Here is a 25,930-nt window from a genome sequence, read left to right on the forward strand (position 1 = left end):
GATAAAAAAATAATATATTAAAAATAAGCGGCAGGAAGGAGGCTGTGGAGGAGGCGGGCGGCAGCGGAGCAGGCAGCCGGCAGCAGCCACCCCTGTCGGCACATGGCCGGGCCGGCGGCTCTGCGGGGGCCGCTCCCGCCTCCCCGCCCCGCTCCCAGCGCCGCGGGGCCGCCAATGACGGCCCGGGAGCGGGGCCGAACCGAGCGGCGCCCGCCGAGCCCCGCAGCGGCCCCGCACGGGCAGCGCCGCGCCCGCCGCCCCCCGCCCCAGCCCGGGCTGCGGGGATGCTCCCCATTCCCATCCCTGGGTGAGGGGATGCTCCCCATTCCCATCCCAGGGTGCGGGGATGATCCCCTTTCTCATCCCAGGGTGCGGGGATGATCCCCATTCCCATCCCGGGATGAGGGGATGCTCCCCATTCCCATCCCAGGATGCAGGGATGCTCCCCATTCCCATCCCAGGATGCAGGGATGCTCCCCATTCCCATCCCAGGGTGCGGGGATGATCCCCTTTCTCATCCCAGGGTGCGGGGATGATCCCCATTCCCATCCCGGGATGAGGGGATGCTCCCCATTCCCATCCCAGGATGCAGGGATGCTCCCCATTCCCATCCCGGGATGCAGGGATGCTCCCCATTCCCATCCCAGGGTGCGGGGATGCTCCCCATTCCCATCCCAGGATGCAGGGATGCTCCCCATTCCCATCCCATGGTGCGGGGATGATCCCCATCCCCATCCCAGGGTGCGGGGATGATCCCCCCTCTCATGCCAGGATGCGGGGCCGTTCTCCCCTCCCATCCCGCCATGCGGCCGCAGGGTCCCAGCCCCGGCGTGCGGGGCTGAGCTGGGTGTGAAGGAAGGGCAGAGCGGCGCTGGGAGATGGGGGACTCACCCCAGAGCTGGGTTAGCCCCAAAGAGACACGGGGCATCCTGCTATGGACACAGACCACCCCCCTACAGAGCCGGGTCACCCCCTCTATAGCCCAACCACCCCTAGCAGAGTGGGGTCACCCCCTTTATACCCAGATCACCCCCCAACAGAGTGGGGTCACCCTGACTGTACCTGGATCACCCCCTTACAGGGCCGTGTCACCCACCACGGAGCCAGGGGATGCCGGCTTGGACCAGAGAGCTTCACCCCCAGTGCTGGCACAGGAAAAGAATCCCCATCCCCATCCCCAGGGCACAGACAAAGCCAAGGCAAACCCCACAGCACCTCTGTTTGATCCCACATGATGCCCAGGGCATTTTACAGGTGGTGTGAGTTTGTTCCCTGCTCTGTTTTTCAGGTCCTGTGCTGGGGTTTCAGCTGGTTTTGGTTTCATGAACAGAACAGGGAATGTTTCTCTCTTCCCCAATCCATGCCCATTCCAGCACAACCTCAGTTTAGAGCCCTCATCCACAGCTTTTTCCCACAGTGGTGATTTTCAGCAGCGGTGATTCACAAGGTTTCCTTAATGCTGGGGTAGTGATGACTCTTCAGAGCCAGAAAAAGCAAAATTTAGGACAAAACCTGAACCCTAGAGGTGCATTACCCCTCTAGCAGGTGGGAAACCTGCAGAAGCACCACCACAGGAGGCATGGAGGTTGTCCCCCAGCCCCAAGCTGGTGTGACAGGGGAGCACAGACTGCCCCAGCTCTCCCTGAGCTCTGCATTCCGTGGTCCCTGAGCTCCCTGCAGGGCTCCCATGGGCACAGAGGATGCTCAGTGTGTCTCAGAAGGCTCTGCCACCATCCTTGGCTCTTGCCACCCAAGCTGTCCAACTCCTGGTGCAGCAGGGACCCTTCTGCAGGCCCCTGGATGGTCTCTGTCCATTGGGATGTGTGACTTTTGTCCTGCAGCATTCATTTCCCTGGCAGTGACACTATTCCCAAGAACTTACTCAATTTTTCTCATCAGCAGTTCCAGCCCATCGATACTTTTCTGTCCCTCTCAGCTGATGAGAATAATCAGTGGTTTTATAGCACATCTGCTCTTTTTGAGATGGTATCGCTCATAGCACTCCTTTAATCTATACAGAGGGAAACAGTTGTATTTAATTAATTGCTCCCCAAATAAACTGATCACCTCCAGCAATTCCAGCACACTCTACATGCAGTTCAAAAGCCTGTGCAGAGATCTGAAGGGAAAGACACCCACTGTGATGACAAGAAATGAAGGTGAGGGAAAAAAAACCACAATTTGTCTTTAAAGAGTCTACTTAGGACAAATATTATTTAATTATTCTATCAAATCACTTAATACTGAACTGTGTTGTGGTTGCTGTTGAGTTTTTCTTCAAGGTTGCTTGAACCACATGCAGAAGATATTGAAGGGCTGTGCTTTAAAAAAAAACCCAACCAATTTTCACTTTTTATTACTTGTGCAGGTCAAACGTCACCATCTGGCAATTTGTCACTGTATCCTTGCTCAGAAATATGAACTATGGAGCTTCTCTGCTTGGCCCATTCATTTTGGTTTCAATGCCTGCCCTCAGGTTCTGCAGTAAACATCCTCCTTGCTGCCCAGGGAGATGTCAAAACAATTCTCACGGAGCTGAGCCCAGGATAAGAAGCAAGGAGAAGCAATGTTATAACAAGGACTTAGCAAATGCTTGGGCTGCCTTGAGAGAGCACAGAGCTTGTTTTTTAGACTTTAACATGAGGTTTGCTTACCCTAAGAGCAATTCTGGGAAATCAGAATTCTGTGAAGGAGACAAATGTTTTTTATAATGTGTTTCTTGCACTGATGTACATGACCTCCATGGTGAGCACGGTCTGGGCTATACAAACACAGATTCCCCAGACTTTGCAACAGAAATTTTTACAGAAGGGAAGTGCTAATTAGCATCCACAGTTTGGGAGCCAGTTGATAGCCTTGAGACCTGGCAGCTGGCCAGCAACAACTTTCATCAACCCCAACATTTGGGAAGTGTCCTGTGCCTGCCAAGTCTGTGGGATAAACAGACCCAGCAGCAGCCAGGAGCCAAATCATCTGTGGGTTTGGAGTGCAGTGCTCAGGTTGTGCTCACCTCCTTCCCTCCACCACCAGCCCTGGGTTATTCCCAGGATCAATCCTTCAGTGATTTTGTGCCCTCCCACTCCTGCAACCCCAAATTCTTGTTTTTCTCCTTTGACTCACAATTTGGCATCAAACTACCCAGGAATATTTTATGATCTTCCCATCACTCAGCATCCAAGGCTGCTCTCTAGGGGTTTTTTTTGCCCCACTCCAGATTTGTCCATCCCCAGGGCAGGTTCCCCTTTGGTTTTCCAGATACTGGAGGAATCTTCCACTTGAGACTGGTCTGTGAGCACAACCCACAGCCAAACCTGGGCACTGCTGGGAGAAATGGGCTGCTGGAGCACTGCCCAGCTCCCTGTGTGTATTCCCAGGGGAACACACCAGCCTGGGGATGCTGGGGATGTTTTTATCCTCAAAACTCCTCTAGCAACTGCAGTTGGGTGGATATGACACACACCAAGTGTGTGGCTTTCCAGAGATGCAATAAAATACACACTCACCTGAGATACAGCAGCAAAAGGGCTCTTAATATTTCTAAAGGATCCCACTGCTCGTGCAGAGCTCTGTTCCAAGAGGAAAACACAGAGTTAGGGTTCTCTAATCCAACTCTGCTTTTCTCTGCCTCTTTCCCATGATTATGGAGGTTCGTTCTCTTGGATGGTCTCCAAGCTGGTCCCAAATATTCATGGCAGCAGCTTGAAAAGTCCCCACTGCCTTCTTCTCCTGTCTGCAGCACCTCAGTCACCTTCAGTGGATTTAATTGCAGAATTTTATACTGCTGAGAACAGCAGGAGTTCCCAGCTTTGTGCTCTTCCACAGCCACCTCTCTGTACCTGCTTTAGCCCCCCACAATGTCAGAACCTCCTGGCTTTTAACACAGCCCCAACAACTGCCCCAAACTGAGACCTTGCTTGGTGTCTCCAACCAAAGTGGAGAAGAATTTGCCACTGCAGAGGTGGGAGAGAACTCTTCAGGGAAATTAAGAGTGATCCTGTGAAATCAGGGATGGCTGGTAGTGGAGGAATGCAGGGTGTTTTGTGTCTGAAGAGGGAAAACCACGGTTTGGTGTGGTTTTTAAAGGATAAAAACAGATCTTTCCTTGTGGAATTTGGGATTCTTCACCACAGGTTGGGTGATCAAACTTGGAAAGGTGTCAGCTTGGATTCACAGGGAGAGAGAGGAGAGAAAACAAGTGGATGGATGGATGGATGGATGGATGGATGGATGGATGGATGGATGATGGATGGATGATGGATGGATGGATGGATGGATGGATGGATGGATGGATGGATAATGGATGGATGGATGATGGATGGATGGATGGATGGATGGATGGATGGATGGATGGATGATGGATGGATGATGGATGGATGGATGGATGGATGGATGGATGGATGGATGGATGGATGATGGATGGATGATGGATGGATGATGGATGGATGATGGATGGATGGATGATGGATGGATGGATGGATGGATGGATGGATGGATGGATGATGGATGGATGATGGATGGATGATGGATGGATGGATGATGGATGATGGATGGATGGATGATGGATGGATGGATGGATGGATGGATGGATGGATGGATGGATGATGGATGGATAATGGATGGATGGATGATGGATGGATGATGGATGGATGGATGGATGGATGGATGGATGGATGGATGGGGGATGGATGGATGGATGGATGGATGGATGGATGGATGGATGGATGGAGGATGGATGGATGGATGGATGGATGGATGGATGGATGATGGATGGATGGATGGATGGATGGATGGATGGATGGATGGATGATGGATGCTCATCCCATGGTGGAAGGCATCTGGAATGAGCTGACACAGCCACGGGCTGGGAATGTCATCACAGGTGAGCATGGAGGGTGGGAAAAGGGAGGCACTGGTGGATACTGGGAGCCTGGGCTTGCACCTGCTGGGGGAAGAGTCACCACCACTGGGAGGACTGGGCCAAGCTTCCCATGGCTCTCCTGCAGAGCGAGGCTGGAGCAGAGTTGATCCTGCCTGGAGCATCTTTTGCGGGGACACGTGAATCTGTGTTCCAATGCGTGGAGATGGTTATTGCAAAGCCACTTTATTTCTGGTGTTGTTATTGGCAGGGGAGTGGGAGTGCAATACAATTTTAGCCACCCTGATGTCTCTGTGTCCCTTACATCCCACCTCCATTCTAGAGCAGCTTTTCCCTCACATTACACGATCCTTTCGACTGTACAAAAGGGACTTCATGCACCTGAAATTGTTAAAAATTGAGCTGGTCCTGCAAAGTAGGGTCAGGAATGGGCAGTCCTGGGAGAGTTGATAGCTGTGTGTCCCCACCACCAACAGCACCCCTGGTCCCAGCAGGAAGAAGGATTTCCTTGCATATGGCAGGAGCAGGGGATGACCAAGATCTGTGTGAGGCTCAGTGAGGATGAACTTGCTCTTGGAGAAGGATTCCAGTCACACCAGGAGCCCAGTCCAGCCCTCAGGCACGAGCAGAGCAGGAGCAGCCCAGCCAGCAGCACCTTTTTGTTCATTTAAAACCATCCCACTGAAGATCAGGGTGAGTCTCCAGAGCTGCTGAGTCGGAGACCACCCCTCAGATAAACTCCACATCCCAAAGCTCACTCAGACCTCTCCCACCTCCCACTGGCACTATCCCCTGGATCACAGAACTCCTCATAAACACACCCAGAGAACGCTTTTGTCTCTTCCTGTCCTTTTCAGATATTTTGGGTATTTGTGGCAATCTCTCCTGTTTATATAACAAAGCCACAGCCCAGTGTTTGTGACACCATATCCATGGAAACCCTAATATAGCATGCACAGGCGAGGAGATCTCATTAGGTGCCTCAGCTGCAGCAGCACTAGGGAGGGAATTTCTCTGGGATGCTCTGCTGGGAAGGGGCCTGGCTGCTCACCCAGCCTGGAGCACCTGGCAGGACAGTAACACCTCCCAAAGAGCAAATAATGGTAATTTGGGGTAATTTTGGCCTTTCTCCTGCTGTCCCATCACCAGCTGACCGTGGCTTAGCCCAGATCCCCACCTTTGGCTCTGCAGATCTGTGGGTGCATGGCTGGAGCAGGGGGAGAGGCAGAAGGGATGGAGCTTCTCAGTCAGGGCAGTGCTGTCCTCACCTTCAGTGCCAGAGCAGGAGCAGAGTCTGAGCTGTAAAGAGCAGCTCAGGTCCAGTTCTGTCCCTAATTTGGGGCAAGTGCCTCAGTGGGGAAGTCTGGGACTGCTTCCCCTTTGGATGTGAGGCAAAAGTTTTCTTCCACGGTGTAAAACAACAAAAAAAAATAATCTGGTCCTGAGGAAGGCAAAACGGATTGGGAGAAAGCAAGAAACTGGAACAAGCAGAGGCTTGGCAAGGGGGATGTTACAGCAATTGTTCTGTAAGGCACAAACTCGGGGCAAGGAGGAAGGAATGGCTCTTCACACCCATCCCTGCTGGATCTCTGTCACCTCCAAGTGTCCAGGACCATTCCCACCTGGATCAGTCATCTCCAAGTGTCCTGTCCTGGCTGGCACATGTCACATCTGTGAGTTAAACCAGCCCAGGCTGCTGTCACATGTGGAAGTTCCCTGTAAAACCTCACAGCTTGCTGTGGCCCAGGTGACACAGGGACACTAAAGCTACTTTAGAGAGGGCAGACACTCACCTGCACCCCTGATGGGAAATTGAAATTCAAATTGGCAGGGCCAGTGCTGTCCTGGTGCACAAAAACCCCATGAGCAGCCTGCAGACCCCTTCTGATGCCTTATGGGAACAGGAGTGGGCAAAGAGATCCTTTGGGAAGGATGATAAACAATCCTCCCCACCTTGGGGTGTGATGGAACATATCCTGTGAGTCCTGGGGCTGCTCCACAGCTCTGATCTGCTGGCTGAGGGCTGGATTTAGCCAGAGGAACAGCCCACATTGACCCCTGCAGGATCACCAAAGCCTGAGCATCCCCCCGTGTGCCAGCCCAGCTTTGCCCTGCTCACACACGGCTCCAGCCCGAGTCAGGCACTGCCAAACCTCATCAGCACCCAGAAAAACTCCATCCTGGGGCTGGGCAGGGCTGTGGAGAGCAGAGCCCCGGGGCACGGAGAGTGGGAGCCGACAGAGAGCTTCCCTTCCATCCCATCCCACCCCTCCCTGTCCTTGCCCAAATCGAATTTCCATTTCTGTGAGCGAGGCAATGGATTATAGCTCGGGGGGCTCTGCCTGCTCCAGCCCCTAATTCGGAGCATCAGTTGTGGTTAAAGCCGTACCTGTGAGCAGCCTTTGTTCCCCGGCTCCCTGCCGGGCTCTGGCAGCCACCGCTGGCCACCAGGTGCTGAGTGCGGAGAGAAAACCATGGAATTTTGTCACCAGGAGGGTTTGAGTGTGGGCTCAGCAACTCCCGGTGCGGGTTCAGCATCCAGCCCTGCCCGGGAGCTCACAGCCCGCTCCAGGTGTTCCTGGGCATCTTTCCTGCTTTTCTGCCTGGAGAGGGGGATGAGGGGTGTGGGGACACCCCAGTCCCATCTCCAGCACTGTTCCTGCCGGCATTCCCTTCCTCAGGAGCTCCCAGAGGACGGGGCAGGACCCACGGCTCCCACCCCACAGCCCTCCCGTGGGATCCTGCTCCCGAATGAGTTTCCCAGTCAGGAAACTCTGGCGATTCTACATCTCCTTGAAGTCTTAAAATAAACACTGCCAGCAATGAGTGGAAAGCTGGATCCTCACTCCTCGCCTGGATTTATGAGCCACGACTCAGGAGAAACTGAAGGAGGGGGGCAGTGGGAGAGATGTACATAATTTTTTTTCTCTCTTCAAATAAATTCTCAGCGCTTATCTGCAAAGTTCAGCTGTTTTCAAGCTGACCTGCCCGTGTTCTGCTGTTCCACTGCAAATTCCTCCTGTACAGGAGAGCTCAGGAGCTGCACTTGCACACGCCAGCAACCTGGGGTTTCATCTCTCACGGAGGGAGGCAGAACTTGCTAGCTGAGGACCCCTCCTGCCCCCGGTGAGGATCACTTTGCCTTCCTGCCGTGCTTGGCAGCTCAGCATCTTCTCTTTACAAGGAGGAAACGGAGCCAAGAGGGGAGGACAAGTGGGTGAATCTGCTTGGAGGGGATCAGGGATGGGCAAGGACAAAAATCTGTTCTATGGGGCTTTTGTAAGGCAGCCAGCACCAGGGCTGGGGGATGAGGGACATCCATCTGATGCCTTTGGTGTGTCCTGGAGCCTCAGGAAAAGGGGAAAATGCTGCATCCTCCATGGCTGGGGTGAGGTGCAGATGCAGGAGCAGCTCCAGTGAGCAGAACCCCAGAGATGCCATTGCTGGAAGCATCCCCAGGCAGCTCCTCCTGATATCCAGGCGTGCTTTTTAAGGCTTTTTAAGGCTTTTCAGCAGCTGATGTGGGACGGGGCTGTTCTCTGGAGTCACTGGGGGAGGGGTGGGGATGAGGGACGCTCCTCTGGGAGAGCTCAGCTCTCCATCCCTCCCTGTGCTTGGCCTTTTGCCTGCTGGGGCTGACTGAGAGCAAACCCTGCGAGCAGCAGGTCACCCGGCAAGGAGAGAGACGCGGCCGGGATCAATTGACGCATTCCTGAGTAATGGTTGTGTCTTAGGACGGTGAAACCTCCTCGGGTTTAACGTGGAGATGCTCGCATTGATGACTCATTAAAACGCCGAGCTGAATCCATTTCCTCTCCTTAGCCAGGGCTGGGGGAGGCGGATCTGCCCCTGTGACATTGCTGCAAGGAGCAGGAGGAAAGCCGAGTCCCGAGGGGACCCGAGGGAACCCCACCAATAAATAAATTAATAAAATTAATAAATGAATAAAACATTTTTTATTAATAAATTAGTAAAACAATGCCACCGGCTAGCAGGATAAAGCCAGGCAATGTGTGTGCGTGTTTGCATCAAAGAGCTCCAGACAGTTCATTATAATTCCAATTAACGTGGGAAAGGTAATAACTGAAAGAGAATCCATCAGATTTTAAACAAATGGGAAGCGGGACAGGGAGAGGCTAAAGGTGCCTTTAAACTTTAAACTGAGCCCAAGTCCCGGCTGCTACAAAGAAATAACAAATATTGAATATATCCAGTGGTCTAGGCAGGTGGGGGCTTCAGTGGGTACAAAGCTGGGTGGGAGAGGAGCTGAGTTTGAAAGGGCCAGAATTAAATCCCATAAAGCCCAAAAAGGAGAGGAGAAAGGAGAGGACACATCTCTTTTCTTGCTGTTTGAGGGAAATCAGCATTTCTTCTGGTACTGAGCTTTGCAGGGAAAATATTTCAATCCTGTCAGTATTATTTAATGCCTGGGAGCTCAGACAAGGCTCAGGGTGCTTTTTTCTCCTGTCTGGCCACTTTTGGGGTGATCCCAGGCTGGGCTGTGGGGACACCCAGGCCAAAGGCACCATGAGCAGTGCAGTGCATGTCTACAAGGGCTCAGCCAGAGCAGCCTGTGAGCAACCAGCCCTTCCCAGCCACTAAAGAAGATTTAAGAGCGAATCACATCAGCCCAGTCAAACCCAATTGCTATTGATAATGTCCATGTGCAATTAGAGCCAATTAAGGGGAGACAGCAGATGACAAGTGTTTGGCCAGGAGCTGACGGGGGTCAATACACCAGTCCAATTTCCCAACAGCTAAATGCAATTAAAGACTATCACTTACCCAGCTTGCCCAGGAGGGCCAGCACATAAATGGGCACACCAGGTGCCGGGTGCTGTCCTGGCAGGATGCAGAGCTCCAGGAGCAAGCCCTGCTCCTGCCCCAGCCTCAAGCTGAGGGAGGTGGCATCCATGTACTTCACCCTGGTGGCAGCGTTCCTGGTCATCCTGGTGGTGGCCCTGCAGGGCTCAGCACCCCGCCAGAGTGATTTCCCCTACAAGGTGCCCCTGGATCCCCAGGGGCTGCTGGAGCTCTCCTGGAATGTCAGCTACCCCGAGCAAGCCGTGAATTTCCAGCTGCTCATCAAGGAGCTGCACTTTGGGCTCCTCTTTGGGATGTCGGACAGGGGCGAGTTTGAGAACGCGGACCTGGCCGTGCTCTGGAGCGATGGGCACAACTCCTACTTTGGGGTGAGTCACCTGAGTGTTGCATGGGTGCTTTTGGGGTTTCCCTCCTGGAAATGCAGCTCTCTGAATTGAGCTGGTGGTTTGGTAGAGTGGGGTACAGGGCACAGTGCTCAGGGTCCAGAAGGTTTCAGGGCTTTCTACCCCAGATTGGATGCACACGGTGGGTTTGGCATGGGGATTAAGATTAACCCAAAAGAGGAAAGAATAAACACAGCAAGGCTGAGGGAGCCAGGAGCTGGGTGTTTCTGCTGTGTTCAGGTGCAAAGACACACACATCAACACCCTGCTTCACTCGTGTGCTGCTGCCAGCCACATTAAAAATTAACCACAGCTCCCATTAATGGCTCTGAGACAGGGCAAAAGTCACCAGGCAGAGGCTGCTCCTGCCAGCAGGAGGAACCCAGCTGAGAGTTGCATCCAAAGAGATCAATGGGATAACAGGGCAACCTGGGGTGCTGTCAGATATTAAAGGTGCAGATGTATTTGGGAAAACTGATTTCCAGTTGTGTTGTTTGCTGTTGCTGGTGCAAATTCCATCCTTCCTGCCACTGTCTGTTTGTTGGGTTTCTGTCTGGGTGGTTTTCCCAGCCCTATCCCCAGCCCACCACATCAGGCTGATTGTGATTGTGCTTGGCTGCAGAAAGAAATTCCCATTTTTGCCTTTATGAGGCTTTCCGTTTAGTTAAATTTTACCTCTCTGCTTACTTCAAATTAACCATAAAACACATTCTTTCGCAATCAGCCGCAATGTGATCCGCAGTGCAATGAAAGCATGAAAAGAAGGCTTTATTATCTGAGCTCTTTTCCTGCTAATTACCAGCCTTTCAGGGTCTGTGGTGGGCCAAATGCTCCAGGATTTCACAGCATCATGTAAAGAAAACATAAAGGATGATTTCTAATCTGCCTTCCTTAGCTCACCCAAAGACAAACAGAAACGCCCGGCAGCGCTTGGGTTTTCTCTTTCACTTGGTGCTGAACAGCATCCTGCAAGGAGATCTCTATAAATCTCTCCAGCCCTGCTTTTCTCTCCCCCAGCAGCTTTTCTTCTGGATAAGTGTGTTGGCTGTTAAAGAGATCCACATTTGTTCAGCCCCCTATGTTCTATGAGATTAACTTGCGCTCCATATTCCTACGAAATCAAATGTCATGAGAGCTCCATGGAGCCGATTTCCCTCTCCCCCTCTAAGGACAATATGTTCTGGAAATATGACTCTATAGCTCTGGCTGACATGATGCCAAATTGCTTTATCCTTTTTCTTCTGGTTTTTCCTCCCAAGATAAAAGAACCAGTGTGCACACAGCCAGCTACTTCCTGGGTGCCTTTTCTGAGTAAACAGGAGACCCACAGGAGAAATAAAAGATCAAAGAAACAACCCTGATCAAATCCAAATTATCCCAGGATTTTACACTCCAAGCCTTCAAACCCTGAGGCACAGGAATACCCTGCTGCTTTGCTTCTTGGGGTGGCATTGTCACCGTCCTCTACAACAAGCAGTTTTTAGGAGGCCGTGCTGGGCTTTCAGAACAATCTGGCCACAAAAAACAATTAAGGATTTTGCAGAAAATCTTTAGCCCAACAAGGGTCTGATCTTAAATTGAGGGAGGTTTGTGCCAAGGGTTTTGAAGAGCCCAGCTCTCCCTTCCATAGGGTCTCCCCAACACAAACACACCCAAAATCCAGCACAGACCAACACAACACCTTCACATGTCCCTGGGGGCTTTCCTTCCTCCCTTCCCCACCTTTCCCCACTCACATCTCAGCTTGTGAAGGTCTTTCTGCAGACTGTTAGTGCTGGCTCAGGTGTTTCCCAGGTCTGTCTGAGCACCAGGGATCCTGCAGCAGAGGCCATTCCAGCATGGATCTGCCCAGGAGGTGCTGGAGGTGGGCATGGAGCAAAGCACAGGCATCCTGCAGCTCTGGGGTGCTGAGGGTGCACACAAGGAGGACCTGTGGCACCTCTGGAGGCACCTCCTGGCTGAGCAGGCTGCTCTCTCCCTCACAGGATGCCTGGAGTGATGCCAAGGGGCAGCTCCACATGGATTCCCAGCAGGACTACCAGCTCCTCGGGGCTCGCAGGGCTCCTGAGGGGCTCTACCTGCTCTTCAGAAGAGCCTTCAGCACCTGTGACCCCAAGGACTACCTGATAGAGGTATGGCATCGCCCTCACCATGCTGTGGCACCCCCAGCCCCATCCCAGCCCTGTTTGGGCACAGCATCAGGTGTTGGTGCTGTGTGAGGTACAGAGGAAGTGAGCTACAGATGTCAGCCCTGGCCCATGAGTAATGTTTGGCACCATCTATTCACAAGCCCTTCAAAAGCTCTCTCAAGTGTAGCTTTTAGCTCGTTTGCATCATCAGCTCCCGTTGAACATGCATTGGGTCTATATAAATCCTTCCTGCATCACTCTGCTTGACAGTCTGGAGCCAACTGTTGGGAGTGTCACGAAGAGGGGTTGGTGTATCAACAGCAGGCAAACAGGAGGGTGGTGACAGGAGCTGGGACAAAGGGACAGCAAATTGAGGTGCTGCTCTGTGCTCGGTGGTGTCTCCCTGGCTCTGCACCCACCACTCCTCTCCAAGCTGGGATTTGGGATAAACCCTCCTGTCAGACAGCTCAGAGGCTCAGCTACAGGCCCTGGAATCAGTGCAAGGCTCATCTCACATGAAAGCCTTTGTGGGCAGGATATTTTAGAGCCAACGTGGGCACAAAGTGTCCTCGAGTTTTTGCTGCTGGTGCTCAAAAGCTTCTCTTGTGGTGAGAAGTGTCTGCCGTCTGCCAAAACACCGAGAGCCCTGGAGGGAACAATCTGTGTGTGAGAGCCACAAAAACACTTGCTGGTCTTTATTCTCTGATCCTGCAGGAAAAGATTGTTCTCTTTTTCCTTCCTCCCTTATCTCCTGTCCAGAGCTCTCAGTGTTCTTGTTTGCAGCAGACTTTCAGCAGAGCTTCTTGTGGTTCCTTCCACCTGAAAAGAAGCTGGAAGAAAAAGGGAGGACTACAGGGAGAAGTTTTGTTCCTGCTGTTACCCCCAGGCTATTGCTGGGCTGCAGGGGAGGATGAGCCCTGCACTGATGGGTTTGTCCCAGCCTGGAGCTCATGAGGGGCTTGGAAGGAGCAAAGAGGATGTGTCACCCTTTTGGAATTGATGGGGAACCTGCTAGGGAACCCTCAGTGACCACATCAGCCAGAGAAACACCTGGAATGTAGAGCTGTCCTGGGACAGCACAGCACAGTGAGCTGCTGGTGCAGCCAGGGTGGGGTCACAGACCCATTTCTGGGTTCATGCCACCAGTGCTGGTGCTGATGGTCCCTGAAGCTCCTGTTCAGCATGAAAACCCCACAGGTATCTTCTGCTCTGTCTTCAGGATGGCACCGTGCACCTGATCTACGGCGTCCTGGAGAAACCAGTGCATTCCCTGCAAGCCATCAATGTCTCTGCCCTCCACGGGGGGCTGCAGAGGGTGCAGCTGCTCAAACCCAACATCAGCATCCCTCAGCTGCCCAGAGACATGCAGACCATGGAGATAACAGCCCCAGATGTGGTCATTCCCAGCCAGGAGACGACCTACTGGTGTTACATGGCAGAGCTCCCCGAGGGCTTCCCCAAGCACCACATTATCATGGTAAGAGGCAGGAGAAGGGGGTTGCTATCCCCAGGGTGGGTCAGAAATTGTGTTCACATCCTGCAAATTCCATGTCACAGGGAGGCTTTCAGGCCCTGGCATCCAAATGTGGTCCCAAAACCTCTTCCAGGTCCAGCCCAGCAATCAGTAGCATCCTCTTGTCTCCTAGTGTCTCAGCAGGAGAGGACCAGGTAATGTTTTCCCACTTGGCACATCCAGCAGGTTCCAGGGCAGGCTCAGGGCTGACTCCCTGCAGAAGGAACAGACCCACAGCAGGATTTTGGCACACATGAGGAGCATAAAACCACAGGAAACAAAGGAACAGGGCTGATGAGAGCAGGGCAGAGCTAACCAGGATGGGAACTGGCATCTAAAAGATGAGGCATAGTCCAAAAAAAGAGTTACAGACGTAAATGCAACTTGTGGGCACTGCCAGACGTGTTGCTTGGGCCATCTCCTGCAGAGGAGAGGCAGAAACCTGCTGGCAACCCTGAGGAAGGGATGGGAGAGCACCCAGCAGGTGTGGGGGTGGCTCAGGAGGTGACCTGGCACATCCAGAGTCAAAAGCACACCAGGGGGATGAGGAGAACCTGCAAACACTCGAGCTGCAGCGAGCGCTCGGTGATTTCGAGGGGAGAGACGATGCTAAGGGAGGCTCAGAAGGAGGATTTTCTCTCTGACAGATGGTGTGAAGTGAATCATCTGTGTGTAAGTAAGAAGTGTGTAACTCCTGATACCTTCCCGCTGCTGCAGATCACTTCTGCAGCTGGCACTTTTAGCCAGAGATGTTCCTCAGCCTTGAGTCACTCTCTCTACCCCAAATCCTCCTCCCCATGCCCCAGGCAGCTGCAGGACACAAACAAAACCCAAAGGCTGCAGGCAGAGCTACAACAACAACACAGCCAGGACTCTCTGTAGGAAAAAGCAACACCCCCAGGGCCACCTTTACCTCTGGTAAAGGACTCAGCCATCACAAAACCGACCAAGGTCTTCTGCTGATCCCCATCTCTTGCTGGAGAAAGGATGAGCTGCTTCTCTGTGGGTTCTGGTAGGCTCTGGGTTGGTCCCTAAGCCAGCCAAGAAATTAAATATTTCCACAACTGACCTAAATGCTCCTTGGGAACTACTAACATGTTGCTTCCCCTCTGAAGTACCCAGGTGCTTTGCTCTGCCACAACCAAAATATGAGGTGAATGCTCTTGGCCATTGGTGTCTCATGCCTTGAACAACCTTCCCTCCCCATCCTGTGGCAGAAACTGGTACCAGGTCACAGATACTCCTGCCCTGGCACCTTGTGGAGCCTGCAGGGTTCAGGGATGGGCTCTCAGAGTGTCCTCTCACCCTGGAGATTGGGCCTGTTTAACTCTGCCATAACCAGAAGATGAGGGGAAAGTTCTTGGCCCTCATTGCCTCATGGCCTGAGCAACCTGTGGCAGAAACTGGTACCAGGTCACAGACACTCCTGCTCTGGCCCCTCATGGAGCCTGCAGGCCCCAGGGATGGGCTCTCAGTGTCTCTTCTCCTCCTTGGGCCTGCCTTGCAGTACGAGCCGGTGGTCACGGCGGGTAACGAGGCCCTGGTGCACCACATGGAGGTTTTCCAGTGCGCGGCCGACTTCGACAGCTTCCCCCACTACAACGGGCCCTGCGACTCCAAGATGAAGCCAGAGCGCCTCAACTACTGCAGGCACGTGCTGGCAGCCTGGGCCATGGGGGCACAGGTGGGTGTGACAAGGGACATGTCCCCCTGGGTGACAACCAGGCCCTGCTGCCTCCCAGACCATCCCGGTGCCGCTTTGGGGGCTGCCCTCACCCTGGGCTCTGCTGGGGTTTGGCTTCAGCCCCTCCTGGATGTGTTGGATTTCCTATTTGTCCCCAGTTCTCTCCTCTCTGATGCCATAAATCAGTGGGGTGGGACACTAGAACAGCTCCCCAAGGAATGGTCATGGCCTCGAGTCTGAGGGAGCTCAAGGGGGTTTTGGACAACACTTGTGGGATTCTTGGGGCTGTCCTGTGCCCCAGGAATCCCACAAATGTTGTCCAAAACCTCCTTGGACAACAAGGGGGCCAGGAGTTGGATTTTGATGATCCTTTTGTGGGTCCCTTCCAGCTCAGGGTATTTTATGATTTTATGACAACACTCAGGTGTTGTGCCACTGCATGTGGAATGAGAGAAGCTTTTGGAAGCAAGGGCAGCTTTCCAAGCACAACCAATGGCACAAGTCATGGCCCATGGTGTGGGTCAGGATTACACCCACACATTCCCTTAGGCTTTCCAGCCTTGTTCCCAGGAAAGCCACCCTGCTGCTCCCCTAACACCCTCCCTTCTGCTTCCAGGCTTTCTATTACCCTGAAGAAGCAGGTCTTGCCTTTGGTGGCCCAGGCTCCTCCAGATATTTGCGTCTGGAGATCCATTACCACAATCCCCTGGTGTTCAAAGGTGAGGGGCTGCCCTGAATGTTCTTTTACCTGTGTGACCATGGCGGGAGAGCTGGGGAAATTCCAGGGAAGCATTGCCACCTTCTGGGGAGGCCTCTGGCCCAAACCATGGCCCTGTGCTCAACTTTGTGGAGAGCTGATGGTGCAGATCTGTCCCTGCAGGAAGAATACATTAACCCCCCAGCATGCTGCTGCTTTTCTGGTCTCAGCAAAGCCATCCTCACTGAAATGCATGCCCAGAGGTGGGGAAGGATGCCTGGGAAAGGAGCCTGCAGGCAGAAAATTGCCCCCACAGAGTTCCTGTGGCAAGGATGTGATCCAGGGCAACATCAGGATTCAGCTGGGCTGTCTTAGGAGTAACCCCAATTTCCACACAAGGTGGTGGGGCTGGGTCTGAGCCCAGAGCAGGAGTGACAGCAGTGCCAAGGCACCAGAGAGACCAAGCTGCCTGGGGAGGGGGGGATGTGGATGTTGATTCCTGTTCTCCTGCTTCGATAACATTGTCAGGAGACACATTGGAAAAAAAAGAAGGATTCCAAACAACCCAGTTTCTTCATTAACATAAAAACAAGCAGCTTCTTGACTACCCAAGGATATTTTTAGGAGGCCAGAGCATATGTACTGTGGATCAATCATAGCACATTCGGCAACTTGAGAAGAAACACGGCTATAAATACAGAGTTCACATCTTCCATCATTCATCTGCTTTTGCCTGTTAACCAATAGTGTCTCCCCCGTTATTCTTATCCCTGGGTGGGCTCCAGCCTGGAGACAGGGAGCTCAGAGCTGCCCCGAACCCCTGCTGACCTATTGACCCTGCTCTTTCCCTTTGGCATTTTGGGATTAAAGAAGCTGCAGTGAGCCCTGTTCCTGAGGGAGTCCTCCAAAGCACCCCATGCTCTGTCCTTCTGCTTTGGGCTCTCCAAAGGCACCCTTACCTTGCTATCCTGGGACAGTGCCCTCACCAGGGAGCCAGGTGCATCTGGGGACACTCAATGAGGATTTCCACAAAAATCTGTAGGATTTAAAACAATTTCAAACAGAGGAAGGAAGCCGGGAGTGAGAGGCTCCCCACAGCATGTCCTTGTCTTTCACCTGTTGGCTTTGTCCCTGCAGTGACTTGTCCTTGTCCCCTGGCCCCCAGGTCGCCGTGACTCCTCGGGGATCAGGCTGTACTACACGGCCACCCTTCGTCCCTATGATGCTGGAATCATGGAGCTGGGCTTGGTGTACACCCCAGTGATGGCCATTCCCCCTGGAGAGGACAGCTTCATCCTCACAGGATACTGCACAGATAAATGCACCCAGCTGGTGAGTGCCTGTCCCCTCCATCCCATCTGCACCTCAGAGGAGAAAGGTTTCCCGTGGCTTTTCCTTGGCTCCAGGCAGCACCAATTTCCAGGCTGCCAATTTGAAGTTTTAAACTCACCGTGAGGAAAGAAAAATCTGCTGTGTACAATAAACAGAGAGCAGCTGGTTGGGATGTGCTGGATCCCCCTGAAAGCAGCTCTCCTGGGGAGCCATCTGCTCCAGCTCCCCGGGGTACCATTCCCATAAAGCTCGCTGCCGAGCTGGCCCTGTCCCAGTGGTGCTTTCCCTCACAGGGCTGGGAAAACTGGCTCCTGCTCCTGGGGAGCTTGCCAAGAGCTCCCTCAAAGATGGTTCCAAAGGGCCCACCTTGCTCTCTCAGGGAAGCTTTGGTTTTGTTTTTGTAGGTCTTACCCATAAGGAATCTCTTGTGCCACCACCAAGGACGGCAGGGAGGGAAGCTGGATGTGCCCCAGCAACTCCTGCTGCCCTGGAGCGTTGCTTTGGCAGCAGTGAGGGTTTGTCCCTCTGCAAGGAGTTCACTGAGCTGCTTCTTCAGGGGTACAGCAATCCCCTAAACACCGTGTGAGAGCCAGAACAGGGACAGCCAGTTCCCAGCACACAGCCAGGGATGTGAAGGAGGGGATGTGAGAGGGGACATCTCGGGTTTTGTGTTGCTGAGATGGCTCCTGAGGTATTAAAGGTCGTTTTTCCCAGCCCTGTGACCGAAGAAGAAGTCGAGATTCCTTGGCTGTGGTTTTCAAGGTTGTTTATTTTCCTCTTATCTGTTCCATTCTTTCTCTGACCTGCTGAGCTCTGTCCAGCAGGTCGGGTCGTGGCACAGTCCCTGCCCTTGGGGTGGTGTTGGCTTTTTATACTAAGAACTACGTGTGCTTTATTTACAATAATTTTCCAATACCTATCACCTATGTTGGACAGTCTGTCTCTACTCTAAACCAATCCAAAAGTGTCCTCCATCCCAGCAGAAGATGGAGGACAAGAACAAGAAGAAGGACAAGACACACCCAGCTCCCTCCATCTTGCCTCTTGAGCCCCCATTCTAAATCCCCAAAATTCTACTTTTTTACCCTGTAACAAGTTCACTATCATTCTACTCAAACTCTTGTAGCCTCACACAAAGTTGATAATTGTTTCCATGGGCTAAAATGGAAGCACAGGTGTTTTTGACTCCGTGCCAAGGTGTCTGATCTCCCTGCCAGGGTCTGGAGTCCTCCAGGGCAGTCAGAGGAATGTCCTGGATTCTGACAGGGACAGGGGTCCCACGGGGGCTTGAGCTGTCCCTCATTCCTTCCTTCCTTCCTTCCCCAGGCTCTGCCCTCTGCTGGCATCCGCATCTTCGCCTCGCAGCTGCACACACACCTGGCCGGGAGGAAAGTGGTGACGGTGCTGGCCCGGCACGGCAGGGAGAGGCAGGTTGTGAACGCTGACAGCCACTACAGCCCTCACTTCCAGGTACAGGGGCTGCAGGGGGCACGGCTGGGTGTCCCCCCTGGGCACAGTGCCACTCTGATATGTGCCCTTCCCTCCCTTCCCAGGAGATCCGCATGCTGAAGGAGGTGGTCTCTGTTTTCCCGGTGAGTTGCTCCAAAAAATGTTCCAAACAGCACAACCTGAGTCCCCTGCCTCCTTACATTTCCCCATCCCATCTGGGGACTCCCAGCGGGGCTGGAGGGAGGTTCCTGGGTCATTTGTGCCATCTCCATGCAGATACTTTGGGGACAACCAGGACCTCTCTCATATGGCCCAGAATTGGTGTGTGGGCAGGCGGGAGCTAAATGAGGCTCCTGATTTAGCTGGGCTTCGTCTGGCAGAGGGAGGCTCCTCGGGGGGTGAGCATGAGCCATGGTGCTGCCCTCTGGCCTTGCTTGATGGGAGGAGAGGAAGAGATTCAGCATCAGAGTGGGAGTGGGTGGGAAAACAGAAAACAGGGGTGGAACCTGCCCCAGGGCTCCTCAGATGGGGAAGGACCTGACTGCAAAGATGGGGGCAGCTCCTGGAGCTGCTCAAAGCACTCAGCACCCACTGGAGCCGTGCCCAGGGCTGCTCCTGAACTGCTCAAAGCACTCAGCACCCACTGGAGCCGTGCCCAGAGCTGTGCCCTGGGGTGTCCCCACAGTCCTCAGCACTGACTGTGGCAGGGAGGCTGCTGTGCCATCAAGTCAGCTCCTGTTTTGGCACCTCAAGCTCTTGCCTAAGTGCAATGCTAAGGTGTTTTCAACCCCGCAGAAATCCTTAAAAAGCGAGGAAAGCAGGAAACACCATCCCTGGGATGCAGCCCTGGGGAATCTCCTCAGGGGATGCAGTTTTAGCAAGGACTCCTGAGGGGTTGCAGGCTCCTGGTATGGGGAGCAGAGATTTCCATGTGGAACTCTCCCCAATCCCTAAATTTTCCTGTGTTTGAACCCCCTAGGGTGATGAACTCATCACCACCTGCACATACAACACTGAGGACCGGAGCAGAGCCACCGTGGTGAGGGCAGGGGCAATTTTGGGGGTAAACCAGGGTGGGTTGGGGGCACCCCCAGAGTGGGCACTTGCATGAAACCAGGCTGAACCCCAGCCAGAAGCCAAGGGAGGGTGGGAAGAAGGGAACTCACAAGGCTCTGCTGCCTGCAGCGGGGATGTGAAGGTGCTAATTGTGAAGTAGCATGTGTCACTGTAATTCCCATCACAAACTGTTCCACCAGGGATTAATTGTAATTAAAGAGAAGTGGCATTTTTTGACAGTGCATGTTATTTCCTTACATAGGCAGTGGGAAAAAAATATAAAAGAGCCTGTCAGAGGTACCATCAACAGGGACAAGGCTAAATATAGCAGAGGGATTATAGGAAATCTGCATTTTAATGTAAACCACACGGTCTAGCCTGGAAATCTGTCCTTGCACAGAGGGCAGACAAGCAGAGAGCTGGCCATGCCATGCCATGCACCTGAAGGGGTGTGAATACTTATCTCTATGTCCATCTCTATCTCATATTTATCTATCTAGAGATCCAGATCTAGATCTGAAAAGAGTTTTTAGGTATAGATGCATGTGAGTGTTGAGTGAGCTCTGTGCTCCCCTGCCCTCCCTGCCCCTGTACAGCCCCAGCAGGGCACAGCCATGCCCCACTTCCATCACCTTCCTGCCTGTGCCACAGGGAGGCTTTGGCATCCTGGAGGAGATGTGTGTGAACTACGTGCACTACTACCCCCAGACGCAGCTGGAGCTGTGCAAAAGCGCTGTGGATCCAGGCTACCTGCACCGGTACTTCAACCTTGTCAACAGGTAAAGAGCCCTGCACAGGGGGGCTGGGGGCACAGGGAGCACTGGTACAACAGCCAAACCCAGGGTTTGGAGGATGGCTGTGGAGTGAGAACCACCAGGAAGGGAGGCAGGGACTGCTCAGCAAGAGTCAGCGTGTGGCTGAGTGCATAAATGCAAAATATTCCTTATAACTTGAGGCAGACTCCAAGGATCCACGCAAGGGGAGGAGGCTGCAGCCCATCCACTCATGAGGAGAGGGAGATGCTGACCTTGCACAGGGTGTCCTACCCACGGGCTGCTCCCAAATGCTGCCCTGCTGGCTGCTGCAGGCTGTGCCTGTGCCCAGCGCTGCCCTCAGAGCCATCCCAGGGTCAGGCAGGGAGGAATTGGCCACATCCAGCTCTGGAAGGGCACAGCAGTGCTGTGCTTCAGCCTGGCCTTTCTCCTGCCCAGGTTCAACGATGAGGAGGTCTGCATGTGCCCACAGGTGTCTGTCCCTCAGCAGTTTTACTCCATCCCCTGGAACACCTTCAACAGGGATGTGCTGAAATCCCTCTACGGCTTTGCTCCCATCTCCGTGCACTGCAACAAATCCTCTGCTGTCCGGTTCCCGGTAGGTACAGCCTCACTCCCAGAGATTCCCTGCACAGTTCCCACGTGTAAGGCTGGGTCTGTGGTGCTCAGGACACATCCAAACCCAGGAGGCTCAGGGCAGGGGGCTGGAGCTGCTTGGAAATCCCTGGTATCAGCAGGACACAGAGCCCAGCCCAGCCCTGGGCTTAGCCAATACATCAGGAGCCCACCATGGATGCTCCCAGCCAGATCCAATTAGGAGATGCATTTGCATAAAGTGATTTAGAGGCTGCTTTTGCTGACTGTTAAAGTAGGGCCAGATCCAAGGATCTGGATTTTAGGATTTTGGCAAATCCCCCCAGGTCCCAGCAGACCGAGCTCATTACACACAGCATCTGTGCAGCTTCCAAAGGTGGTGATCCAGCAAAACGTGAAGGATAAAGGACTGGGAGGTCTGTAAAATAAAACCAGGCCTAGAGGTGAGGAACATGATGATGATGATGGTGGTGAAGATTTAAAACCAATGCTGGCATCATCTTCCAATGCCATTTATCAGTGCAATAAATTTGGATTAGCCTGGATCCAGTGCTACCCACTGCAGCACAGGAGCATCCGGAGCTGATTGCAGGGATGACCATCAGCTTTCTGCCACTGTAAATCCCTTTTAGCAAAGTTTCACTCTGGGGTGGGCAGAAACCTTTTCAGTTCCCTGGAACTGGACACCAGGCACCTCTCAGAGCTTTGCTGCAAGGACAGAAGTGGTGCAGAAGTTTTGTGCAGCAGCAGAGTTACGAATTAAACCTCTTAATTTATGACTCAGACAACTCCCTTGATTTCAGAGAGGTCTTGGGGGCTGTCAGGAAGGGCCTTGAGCAGACCAGAGCCAGTGCTGGCACAAAGTGGGTCAGAGCATCACAGTGAGGGCGAAGGAGCCTCTGCTCTGCTGGTGTTTCAGAGCGAGCCCGACTTGGAGACATCTCATTTATTCCATGCTGCTTCTGCCAAGAGAAAAGCACCAGCTTCTAATTAAGCTCATGTTTTTGCAGTTCAGTGATCCCAAATCTGATGATTTCTGGGAGGAACTGAGTGCTGTTAATTACTGAGCCAAACCTCAAGGTAACACTTGTGAGCGCAGCGGGGACGGTGCCGAACCCGAGTTCCCCTGCACCCACAGGGGCTAGCAGTAAACTCTGTTCAGGTTTCAACTCGAAGGCACTGAAAACAACAACTATCAAGACACTCCACTTGCCTTTGATCTCTCCAAAGAGCAGGTTCAGGGATGAATCAGCAGGGCAGACGCCGCAGCAGATGGGCTCAGGGCTGGAGCTGAGCCCTGGAGCAGGAGCACCCTAAGGATGCTTAACTGCTCCCCTAAGCCATAAGGGCACAGGAAAGGAGTTGTTCCTCCAGCTGGTGCTCCCCTGCAAAGCTGACCCCTCTCTGATCACTCCCCATGAGCTTTGGAAAGGTCCCTCCATCCCACTCCATCTTTCCCCAGGGCTTTCCTGGTGCCGGTGCCAGCTCTGGCCCATTTCGCTTGACATACCAGCAGAAATTTCAGCTGAAAACAAAAATTCCACTTTCATCTCGCTGATGACTCACGGCTCTACCTCTCCTCTCCAGACCTCCCTCCTCCTGCTCACGCTGTGGCTCAGCCTCTCGCTGACATTTCTGCACGAACACGCAGCTGGCAGCCCAGCCAGAGCATCATCACACTGAGCTGAGCCCCCCGTGCCCCCCCCAGCCCCTGCCCACCTCTCCACAGCCACCAGGCCATGCCCACATCACATCTGAGCTGGATCCTGCTCGGTGGGCTCAGCCCTGGGCACTGCCTGCACCTGGCAGGTTGTTCTTTGGAGAGAGCATCCCCAAGACAAGGTGTCACCATGGATGCGCAGAGTGGGGGGATTTGTCCTGGCTGTGGTCACTGTGAGCTCTGAGGGCTGTGACAGCCCTTCCATGGCACCTCAGCCAGGCTGCTGCATCCCTCCTGCTCCACAGGCACATCCCTGCTGGAAATTCCTGATTTTCCAGAGCATGGTGGGCCTGTGGCACTCCCTGGTTTGAGCTGTCTCCACCTGACGTGGCAGGTAACGCTTTTTGGGGTGGAAATTCCCCAGCTGTGGTGGATTTGTGGAACACCCCAGACGTCTGTGCCGCTCAGAAGATGTGTAGGTGCTTCTGCAGTAGGAATAATTAGTGATGTCTCATGAGAAAACACCCTGATTTGGGCTAAAAACCCACTTCAGATGTGAAAACTCGTGCCATTTCTCCAAGCAGACAGAAACACTGAGCCTCCAACATCTTCTTCACTTTCTTGGGGAATGTTTCCACCTGCTGTGTGACCGTGTTCTCAGGGGTCTTAGGATGAGGGAAGAGACGAGGATCTGACTCTATGTTTCAGAAGGCTGATTTATTATTTTACGATATATATTATATTAAAACTATGCTAAAAGAATGGGAGAAAGGATTTCATCAGAAGGCTGGCTAAGAATAGAAAAAGAAAGAATGATAACAAAAGTTTGTGTCTTGGACAGTCTAATCTAGCTGACTGTGATTGGCCATTAATTAGAAAAAACCAACATGGGCCAATCCCAGATGCACCTGTTGCATTCCACAGCAGCAGATAACCATTGTTTACATTTTGTTCCTGAGGCCTCTCAGCTTCTCAGGAGGAAAAATCGTAAGGAAAAGATTTTTCATAAGAGATGTCTGTGACACTGCCGTGCTCTCAGGGTGCTGCTGACCTCTCTTGCAGGGCCAGTGGCAGAAGCAGCCGCTGCCCAGCATCGCCGAGAGGCTGCGGGAGCCCAGCCCTCGCTGCCCGCCCTCCCCGGGGGCTCAGCCCGCTGCTCCCGTCCCCCTGCACCTGGGACAGCTCCGGAGGGACTGACACCCTGCCTGCCACCCAGCAGGAGCATCATCGAGGGGAGCATCCCTGCCACACAGCCATGCCTGGCCCTGCCTCCAGAGGGGGTTCAGCTCATCAGGCAGGGTTCAGCAAAGCCCTCCGCGGATGGGAAGAGCTATATTTAGTGTGCCATTAGCAATGCTGGCTCTGAGTAATGCTGCTTCCCACCCCCGGGATAATAACGGCGAGGTTTGCTATTGTGCAGCCCCAGGGAGGGGGGAAGGAGCTTGTTTGCCTGCGGGGAAACTGAGGCACGGAGCAAAGGGATGTGTGGGAGCAGCACAAAGGCCTTGCTGGTGTCCCGCGGTCCTGCCTAGCTCAGGATGGCTCCACAGGTGCTCCCTCATGCTGGCAGCTCTGGCAGGGATGGAGGGATGGATGGATGGAAGGATGCAGGGATGCCACAACACCCACCCAGCCCTCCCCTCCCCTCCCCTCCCCTCCCCTCCCCTCCCCTCCCCTCCCCTCCCCTCCCCTCCCCTGCCTCCCCACTCCTCCACGCTCTGGATTGTTCCTCTCGATGCCACCAGATGCCAATGGCTGGGAACAAAGGACACCTCTGGGATGGGGTTTGGAAAAGGGGAGGGGAGGAGGGGAAATGACAAATCTTTTGTCAGGAAAAAATTGCTCCATTAAATATCTAAATGTAAAATAAATTGCTTTTTGCTGTTGAGCTCTGAATGGAGAACATGCAGGAGGAGCAGAGGAGAGGCTGGAGGTGGAGGAGAGTCCGTGTCCATCCCAGCTCTGGGACAGGTGGGATCCAGGCCAGGTGGCCCCCAAATCTCCTCCCCAGCCACCTTGGGTGTATGAGAAACCCCAGGTCAGAGCACTGCACACCAGAAAAAGCCTTTTAAAGCAAAACCTGATCTTCCAGGCACAGAGTGATGCCTGGCTTGGCAGGGAGGCAGAATGCTCCTTCCCTCAGAACAGGACCACAGCCACCCCCTCCCCTGCCCTCCACCCTGCCAGAGGCAGGGCAGTCACCTCCTATTCAAGTGAAAAATTCATCTCAATCTTGGGTTTTAATGTTTTCAGTCAAACCAAAGCATTTCAGAGTTCACGCTCTTGCCCGTGGCGCTCGTGGCACGAGGGCAAGGAATTGAAATCAGCTCTAAAGAGGCTGTGACCCAAACAAACCTAGTCAAGGGAGGAAAAGGGGAGAGCAGGGAGTGAGATTATTTCTTCAGGCGGGTGAAAGCTCCAGCAGAGAGCCCGGAGAGGGGAGCAGAGCAAGGGATGGTGATGGGGAGTGCTGATCCTTCCCTGCAGCACAGGCTGTGTGCGTGTGAGGGCAAACCCTCCCTGCTGCCCCTAGGGCTGGCTCTGAGCTGTCAGAGGGCTTTGAGCTCATGGCTCAGCCTCTGCCAGCATCCCCCTCTCTGCTGGGAGCTAAAAGGAGCCACCTCCAAGGTGACCTTTGGGAAGAAGGCACAAGGGAACAGGGGATGGGGCCAAGGGCAGCTGTGGGGCCAGTGCCCCCCTGGCCACCTTACACCACAGCCTGTGTCAGGAGCAGCACAGAAAAATCATCCTGGAAGTGTCCAAGGCCAGACTGGATGGGATTGGAGCAGCTGGGCCAGTGGAAGGTGTCCCTGCCCATGGAACCCATGGTATGAGATGGGCTTTGAGTCCTCCATGGTTCCATGATTATGACACACAAACACAAACAGCACTGCAGAGAGGGACCCACAGTGTGAACCTAGGCAATGTCCCTGCACTCTGCCCCTTCCCTCCACATCCCC

The 25,930-nt window shown here is 53.5% G+C and overlaps 1 protein-coding gene across 1 annotated transcript; it reads left to right on the forward strand.

Annotated features, from left to right (window-relative positions):
* The first annotated feature begins 9,690 nt into the window (after window positions 1–9,690).
* DBH (dopamine beta-hydroxylase) lies at window positions 9,691–24,167 on the forward strand. Its single transcript, XM_059486532.1, has 12 exons — window positions 9,691–10,068; window positions 12,069–12,215; window positions 13,432–13,689; window positions 15,233–15,409; window positions 16,026–16,128; window positions 17,272–17,438; window positions 18,765–18,908; window positions 18,992–19,030; window positions 19,867–19,926; window positions 20,595–20,722; window positions 21,155–21,314; window positions 24,033–24,167. The coding sequence occupies exons 1-12, from the start codon at window positions 9,691–9,693 to the stop codon at window positions 24,165–24,167; spliced, it is 1,896 nt and encodes a 631-aa protein (XP_059342515.1).
* Window positions 24,168–25,930: the final 1,763 nt, after the last annotated feature.

This window comes from Ammospiza nelsoni, chromosome 20 (assembly GCF_027579445.1).
Source record: "Ammospiza nelsoni isolate bAmmNel1 chromosome 20, bAmmNel1.pri, whole genome shotgun sequence".
Classification (NCBI taxonomy): domain Eukaryota; kingdom Metazoa; phylum Chordata; class Aves; order Passeriformes; family Passerellidae; genus Ammospiza; species Ammospiza nelsoni.